The sequence below is a fragment of the Limulus polyphemus genome, unplaced genomic scaffold (assembly GCF_000517525.1).
Source record: "Limulus polyphemus unplaced genomic scaffold, Limulus_polyphemus-2.1.2 Scaffold966, whole genome shotgun sequence".
Taxonomy (NCBI): Eukaryota; Metazoa; Arthropoda; class Merostomata; order Xiphosura; family Limulidae; genus Limulus; species Limulus polyphemus.
The window spans coordinates 138,538-146,566 of NW_013666576.1; the positions used below are offsets into that span (position 1 = coordinate 138,538).

Consider the following 8,029-nt stretch of genomic DNA (forward strand, 5'->3'; position numbering starts at 1 on the left):
AAAGATCACAATCATAATTACAAAATTAAGATTATTTCAAATATCACGGAAAACGTTGAGAGTTTGTCTAATTTCCAAAGTGTTTAATGTGTGTTATATTACACTGTAAAAAACAACAACGTTATTTTAAATCAACACACTGTGTTATTTCACAACAACACAAGTTGTCTTTCACAAACACAAGCTTGTGTGAATTATATCACAGTTGATGTTTGTAACGATATAAACCCATAAGTTTTGTGCGTTTCACAACAACACAAGTTGTCTTTCACAAACACAAGCTTGTGTGAACTATATCACAGTTGATTTTTGTAACGATATAAACCCATAAGTTTTGTGCGTTTCACAACAACACAAGTTGTCTTTCACAAACACAAGCTTGTGTGAATTATATCACAGTTGATTGTTGTAACGATATAAACCCATAAGTTTTGTGCGTTTTATAACAACACAAGTTGTCTTTCACAAACACAAGCTTGTGTGAACTATATCACAGTTGATTGTTGTAACGATATAAACCCATAAATTTTGTGCGTTTTATAACAACACAAGTTGTCTTTCACAAACACAAGCTTGTGTGAACTATATCACGGTTGATTGTTGTAACGATATAAACCCATAAGTTTTGTGCGTTTTATAACAACACAAGTTGTCTTTCACAAACACAAGATTGTGTGAACTATATCACGGTTGATTTTTGTAACGATATAAACCCATAAGTTTTGTGCGTTTTATAACAACACAAATGACGTACGGTTTTTCAATTCAAAATGTTTTATTTAAATACGTACATCGTTGCGAAGGAAAGTAACATTTTTAATTTGTGAATGTAGATTGATGAAATCTAGCACAATGGTTATGTTGTTTTTAACTTGAACTAGTGTTGCAGCCTTTCAAACACAAGAGTTGTGTCAACATGAGTTTTGTTTTGTTTAATTTTACGCAAAGCTACTCGACAACTATCTGTGCTAACCCGCCCTAATTCAAGGGTGTTAGACTAGGAGGAAGGCAGCTAGTCAATACAACACGCCGCCAACTTTTGGGATATTCTTTACCAACGAAAATTGGGATTGGCCATTTCATCATAACACCTACACGGCTGAAAAGGTGAACATGTTTGATACGAAATTCGAATCCACGCCTCGCAGATTACGAGTCGAGCTTCCTAACTCTGAAGACACAGCATAGATAGCCCATTGTGTATCATTGTGCTTTACACCAAGTCATATCAGGCCCTAGAACACAACTTGTGCCTTTTCTAACACACATTTTTACAGCTTATGCATACTAAAACAGCAAAACATGTTTGTGTATCGATATATAGAGTTTCATAGTTTTTGTGCGTTTTGTTATTATATGACATAACACATAACTGAAAAGCTTAAATAAAGTGAATGATAGAGTTCAATTTTTCGTGATTAGATCAAATAGTTTTATGATCATGTAAGCATTAGTTCGATTTGTTCCAAAGAGTAAACATTCAAATCTAAATATAAAATCTGAATTGCTTGCAATGTATTCCATATATTCTGGTAAGATTTATAATTTATTGAATCAAACCTCTAAGCTCTGGATATAAAACGGTTATGGTGTTCTATGACAATACTCACTAAATAATGCGATAGAAAACAGATACAGCAATTATAAAAATGTACACTAAGAGCATGAACCGTACTTATGATAGCACACACCACAAAATTTGATATAAATCATGTATACTGACAAGGGGATAAACTTGTGCTTCGTGTAGGATGTACGTACTAAAATTGTTTGACTAATGAAATATCGGCATGACTTTCACACTTCAGTATACTCTTGAGATGGCCCGGCATGGCCAGGTGGTTAGGGCGCTCGACTTGCAATCTGAGGGTCACTGGTTCGAATCCCCGTCCCACCAAACATGCTCGCCCTTTCGGCCATGGGTGGGGGGGGGTATAATGTGACGGTCAATCCCACTATTCGTTGGTAAAAGATTAGCCCAAAAGTTGGCGGTGGGTGGTGATGACTAGCTGCCTTCTCTCTAGTCTTACACTGCTAAATTAGGGACGGCTAGCGCAGATAGCTCTCGTGTAGCTTTGCGCGAAATTCAAAACAAACAAACAAATGAAATATTGTTTAGGATACAAAAAACACGATGCCAAAAAAGCAAACAATATTAGCTACCAGTTGACCCCACTCTTCACACATCCAGTAGAAGGTAGACGTAATCTCATAACTGCAATCTTCATTCCAACCCTTCGTCGCCAGTGCCAAACGTAGACCACGAATAAAAGAAGAGAACAAAATATCACTGCATGAGAAATGGGATTCTACACAAAACAGTAATCAAAACGCGAAGAGACAAAATCAAGAATAAAGTCCTCAGAGACATGGTCGGAGTGAAATCACTTTTATAACACATAACCATCTAACGCTCATGGCCCCCTAAAACCGAAAAAAAACCGACTCTTAGATAACAGAGGAAGAGATGAGTAGATAGGTTCACTCTCTCGGAGGTTACCGACCTCACCCAGGAAAGAATATTACATATTCTTGTGACGCCAACAGGGATACGCAACAGGTAAAATAAAACAAACAAAGGATACGAAGATACTTGTAAATAACAACATATTGATAGACAAAGAGGTGTAGAAATAAAGGGACAAAAATATCGATTACAAATACATAGGTAAATAGTCTTTAACACGAGTAGGCAGTAAAGTAAGCATACATATTGACAGAATAACAAAGACGTAGATAATTATATATTCAGATGGATAACTATTGGCATGTCTGGAGAAGACATAAAGGAACAATTAAATGATATTTGAAAAAAGAAACAAATGCTGTTTAATTATTCTTTCAGGTCTTTGTTCGAACTACCGGTTGCTAGCAGCAAAGCCACAAAACTGGTGGTCTAGAGTAGAAACTATTACAGAATAATTATTTAATGTGATAGTAAAAAAATCTGATGCGTGCGTGTATTTGTAAACTTTTGTATTATAATAAAAGTTCAAATTAAATGCCGTTTAAGTTTAATTACAAGACAGAAAGCTATAAGGACAAGAAAACATCACGGATAAATATAAATAGACGTGAAGTTTGGTAAATCTGTAGAGGTACAGACAGACAGGAAGACAGAAAAATGAACGATGCGTTTTCTCAATCTAAGTTTATTCATTAGTGTTTACAATTAGGAGGGATTTTATTGATCTTAGTTAAATTTATATTTTATACCGTAAGGTATTTGTAGTTTTTGTAAAATAAAAATAAATAAATTTTTAAATGCAAAAAAGAGAAAACAGATGGCGCACCTCTCTCAATACTTGATATTCGCCCACATGATATTGAAAATAACAACTAAACAGTAACTAATGAATACAGTTCATAATATTATTCAAACTTTCCAGTATACATTGTTAGTTCGTTCAGGTAAAATAACGTTCCAAGCAATATTCCTTGACGTTTTGAAGAAGAAATCAAGCTGATTATATTTGGTATTATATAGATGATAAATTCTCTTTCTCTTGCCTCCCAACAGACTCCAGAAAATAGTGGATGGAGGTAAACAGAATGAATTGATTTACTTCAACTTGGGCATGTTAGCTCTAGAGAACAAGGATATTCATGGTGCCGAACAATGGTTGAACAAAGCTCTACAGGTAAAGTGAATATTGAGAACATCCAGAACGAGGAAAGTGTGTAATTAATACGCATTCTATATCGTTTGTCTTGAAAGAAAGGGGATGTTGGTTCTTACTTTTCATAGTGTCGTTATTTACCGGCACATTTTGGTATTGTTTAGTTATTGTACTTGCACCATTCACACATAAAGCATCAGGTTAAAAATATACCTCCAAATGTCATAATGTTAGACCATTAAAACGTAGTGCATAGAGTAAGCTGTAAACATCTTTCTATTCTTAAGCTAAGCCTTTTAACAATATGTTATTAACTTTGTTTTTCATTTAGGAAGAACTAAATGTCATTTTACCATAAATACACAAAATTAGACAAATAAGTATGCAACAGTAAATAAAACGCCTTTGCTCAAATTGAAATTGTATTGTTATTGCTTTTATTTAAAACATTCAAGATAGAAAATAGAAACGTAGAGATCAGAACTTTTGATAACCTAATTTGTATTTAAAGTTACTACTGGGGAAACAATTTGAGATTAAAATAATAATCACTATTAGCAGGAGAATAACAAGATAATGTTTTGAAATTTGTGTCTTTTGTTTCTTCTTTTCCGATACGAAGTCAAAGAGATGATTAGCATAAGACCATTTCAACGAGAAACGCTGCTTTAAATAACTTCTTATTGAGAGATATGTGTTACTTTAAGTATATTATTCTCACACGTATTAATTAACGTTATAAACAACAAGTGAAAAGAGACATCCATAACATTTGTGAGTTTTCTTTTTCTAGGTACGCCCAAACCTCCGAAGTGCTCTGTTCAATTTGGCACTTCTTCTTTCAGAAGACGGCAGGCCGTTAGAAGCATTTGTCTACATTAAAAGGCTTCTACAGGTGCTTAAAATACTTAAACTATGAGTCGTTGTATTCTTCTGTAACTATTGCCAAAAGAAATAGAAAGCCATAAAGTATAGAAACCTTGGTTGTGTGTGTTTTTTTTTTTTTTTTTTGCAATTGAAAAGTTTAAGTTTAGCGTAATGTAATCACGTTCAATTACAACCTATAGTTTAAAACTCAAACGTTGATAAAGAAGAGTTTGTTAAACAGAAATAATTTCTGTACATTATATACTCCCTTGGAATATTGAGTAATATTTTATATTTTCATGTTTTTTAAAAGGCATGTATTTGTCGTTTTAACGCAAAGTCACACAAAGGGTGAACTGCGGTCTGTTCACCGCATGGAATCGAGCCCCATATATTAGGCTGATGAGCCCGTAGACTTAAACGCTGACCCATTTTGGACTAATGTTCTGTGAAAGCCGTTACAATATACTAATTTTATTTCTTTCCATAATTTCTAACTTAACTTCAAATAAAGAGCATAAATTTGAACAATATATAACCAGCTGAACAATGTATTCTTTGTCATTGCTTTTTTTTTTTAATACGAATGTAAGTAGGGCTCCTGTTCTATGTTTAAAACAATAAACACCGACGATATTTAAGTTTAGCAGGTTTATAGTTTTACTTATATATCTTAACATCGGTGTTTATTGTTTTAAACATCGATATTTAAGTTTAGCTGGTTTATAGTTTTACTTACATATTTTAACATCGGTGTTTTTTGGAGTTTTCGTTTTTGGTACTGTAATGAGTATACTAATATACCGTATATTATTTGCACACTAATTTCTCTTATGGGAGTAATAACAGGTAGAAAACGTAATTCTATTTATGTTAAAGTTTTGTATTTGTAATAGCAGCTACAATTTTATATGAAATTATGAAAACAAGCTTACTACTAACGGACGAAACGTGTTCATTTTCCTTGAGAGTAATATTCCAAAACAATTTAGTCCGTATGGAAAGGGTTAACTATCTCGAGCACAATGACGTGTCAAAGTAGGAACTTAACGTAAAGTAAACTGATTAATTATTTTTTTCTTGTATCTCGGGTGTTTTATTGGTGTTTATCGGTTAAAGCAGGAAATTAGAAACCCTAAATATAAGTGAAATACTGGATTTCTAGAGTTTATGTATGAAGAAAATCAATACTTACCTACAGATGAACTATATCTGAACAATTCAAAAGTACAAATATTTGACTTGATTATTTACTTGAACAATAATTTAATCAATTATAGAAGTCTTCTGCCAAAGCTAAAGCTCAAAGTAATTAGCAAAAATAATACACTTATGTATTTTTTTTCATAAAACGTGTACTAATAAGTTCAGTGAGAAATTCAGATATTGGAATATTTAGGTGCAAATAAATTCAAAAATCAATCAGACAGAGATAGTTAATAAAATTTCGAGCTGTTTCCATTGTAGCTATATCGTGTAAAACATTTTGTACCAAATATCTTTATAAAGAAAAAATAATTTGTAGTATTATTTTAAAGTCAGCTACGCATCTGTTTTTATCACCAACGCAATCGGCATTATTAGCTTATATTACCAAGTATTTGTTTTTATTTTTTGTTTGTTCCTTTCCTACGAACATATTTTATACTGTATCTTGTTAGAAAAACACAATTCTAAACTCTGTTTCATTCAATAGATCCAACCAGACCATGTGAAAGGATTAATTTTAATGGGAGACATTTACGCTGGACACTTTGAAGATCTTGGAGCAGCCGAAGAGGTATAATTTAATTTTTTTTAATTCAAAGTTTTTCAACTATTCATATGGTAAGTACACTGGAAACCTTGGTATGATAAGTGAAGCAGACTTTAAAATTTATTTCATGTATTTTGCTTTTTAGGTGTTTCAGTTATATATATATATTTAACTTTTCATGCTTTTATACTTATATTTACATATAAGTGATCGCTATTGACACATGAGTGTAGTATATAGCTTATAAACTATATATACCACTCATACACATATATACAACAAAAACAGAAAAGCACTCAGCGGTGAGACAGTGGGCTTATAATGCAAAAAAAAAAAACGGGTTTCGGTATTGCGGCTAACAGAGCACAAACAGCCCATTGTGTAGCTTTGTTCTTTACAACAAAAAATCAAACAAAAGTTTCCAAAATGATATGATTGTAAATTAATATAATCACAAGAGTTTCTTGAAAGCAGAAGTGTAAAAATCCAAAATAACTCCTACAGATAAAATGTTTTTAAGTTATTCAGATTTCGGTATTTTTCTTTGGTGTATTTTTTTAATTGAAATACATTCTTTTCATATTTCGATAAAAGAAATCTGAGATAAAAATGTACCAAAAAAAATTGACTCAGTTCGTATTTAGGCACAATAGGAGCGCAGTTCTTAATCAGGGTAAAAACTCTAGTCCTCCAGTGGCACAGCGGTATGTCTGCGGACTTACAACGCTAGAATCCGGGTTTCGATACCCGTGGTGGGCAGAGCACAGATAGCCCATTGAGTAGCTTTGTGCTTAATTACAAACAAACAATCAAAATAAAAACTTTATCATGCATCTTTCATTATTAATTCTTTTTCCTGAGGGAATTTCAAAATTTCACACGTTAAAACAGTGTTTTAGTAACTGATGATAATAAATAACATTTGGAAGACCAAACGGCTCTTTTATGTTCCTTTTATAAATATGTGTTATACTGTTGAGTTTGGATTCTAGTGATATAAATATTTTATCAATCATTGTATCTTAATGAATCTTTTTCTTCACTCCTTTTATATACTCTTAGTGCTACAAGAAAATTCTCCAATCAGACCCTGCCAATATTCAGGGTTTGCATAATCTTTGTGTAGTGTACTACCGGCGTCAGCAACTGGTTGAGGCCGAGGCTTGTTTCCAGCAGGCTCATTTAAAAAGTCCAGACACGGAATACATCCGCCAGCATCTAGAGATAACCAGGTACCAGCTCCAGCAGTTGGCAGCACGAGTCGAGAAAAAATATCCTTTAAAAAACATGAACGTAGCACGTGATCCAGCTTTGCTTCAACAAATATCTCCAACGATAAGGTGATAACACGTTCAGCAGTCTGACTGTCCACACAAACATCGGCATAGGTAGTTAAAACCCTACCACCTGTACATTACTATTAACTTTATTTGTTCCAAAATGAAGATGGACACATCTTTATGTCCTCTTCTTATGTTTCTCCTCGGGACTGGTAATACAAACGTCATTAGGCTTAAAGGAAACAAGCTATCATTGCAACCAAAGTAATGGGGCAGAAAATAACTGAAAATACAATGTGCCAATATTTTGCGATCAAATCAGGTCTGTGAGTATTATCTATAATCTTTTTCCAGCAGTTAGTGATTTTTACTTTGTATGTAGATGGCGGAAAATTGAGTCTAACTATGTTTCCATAGTAACGACTGAATGCTGTGATACCCTCTTTTTCGCGATAAACATGTTTTCTTTTGAGTATATATATATATATATATATATATATATATAT

General features: G+C 33.0%; 1 protein-coding gene and 1 long non-coding RNA gene across 3 annotated transcripts in view; one reads left to right on the forward strand and one right to left on the reverse strand.

Moving 5' to 3' along the window:
- The window catches only part of LOC106461470 (transmembrane and TPR repeat-containing protein CG4050-like), a 132,681-nt gene extending 124,688 nt beyond the window's left edge, over nt 1-7,993 (forward strand). For both annotated transcript variants that reach the window (XM_013921294.2, XM_022388441.1), the window contains exons 18-21: nt 3,521-3,641; nt 4,414-4,515; nt 6,184-6,267; nt 7,306-7,993. In XM_013921294.2, the coding sequence (XP_013776748.2) occupies nt 3,521-3,641; nt 4,414-4,515; nt 6,184-6,267; nt 7,306-7,587 (589 nt within the window). In that variant the 3' untranslated portion in view covers nt 7,588-7,993. The remainder of the gene's footprint in view (nt 1-3,520; nt 3,642-4,413; nt 4,516-6,183; nt 6,268-7,305) is intronic.
- The window catches only part of LOC111086265, a 48,310-nt gene that overhangs the window by 18,201 nt on the left and 22,080 nt on the right, over nt 1-8,029 (reverse strand). The window lies entirely within an intron of this gene.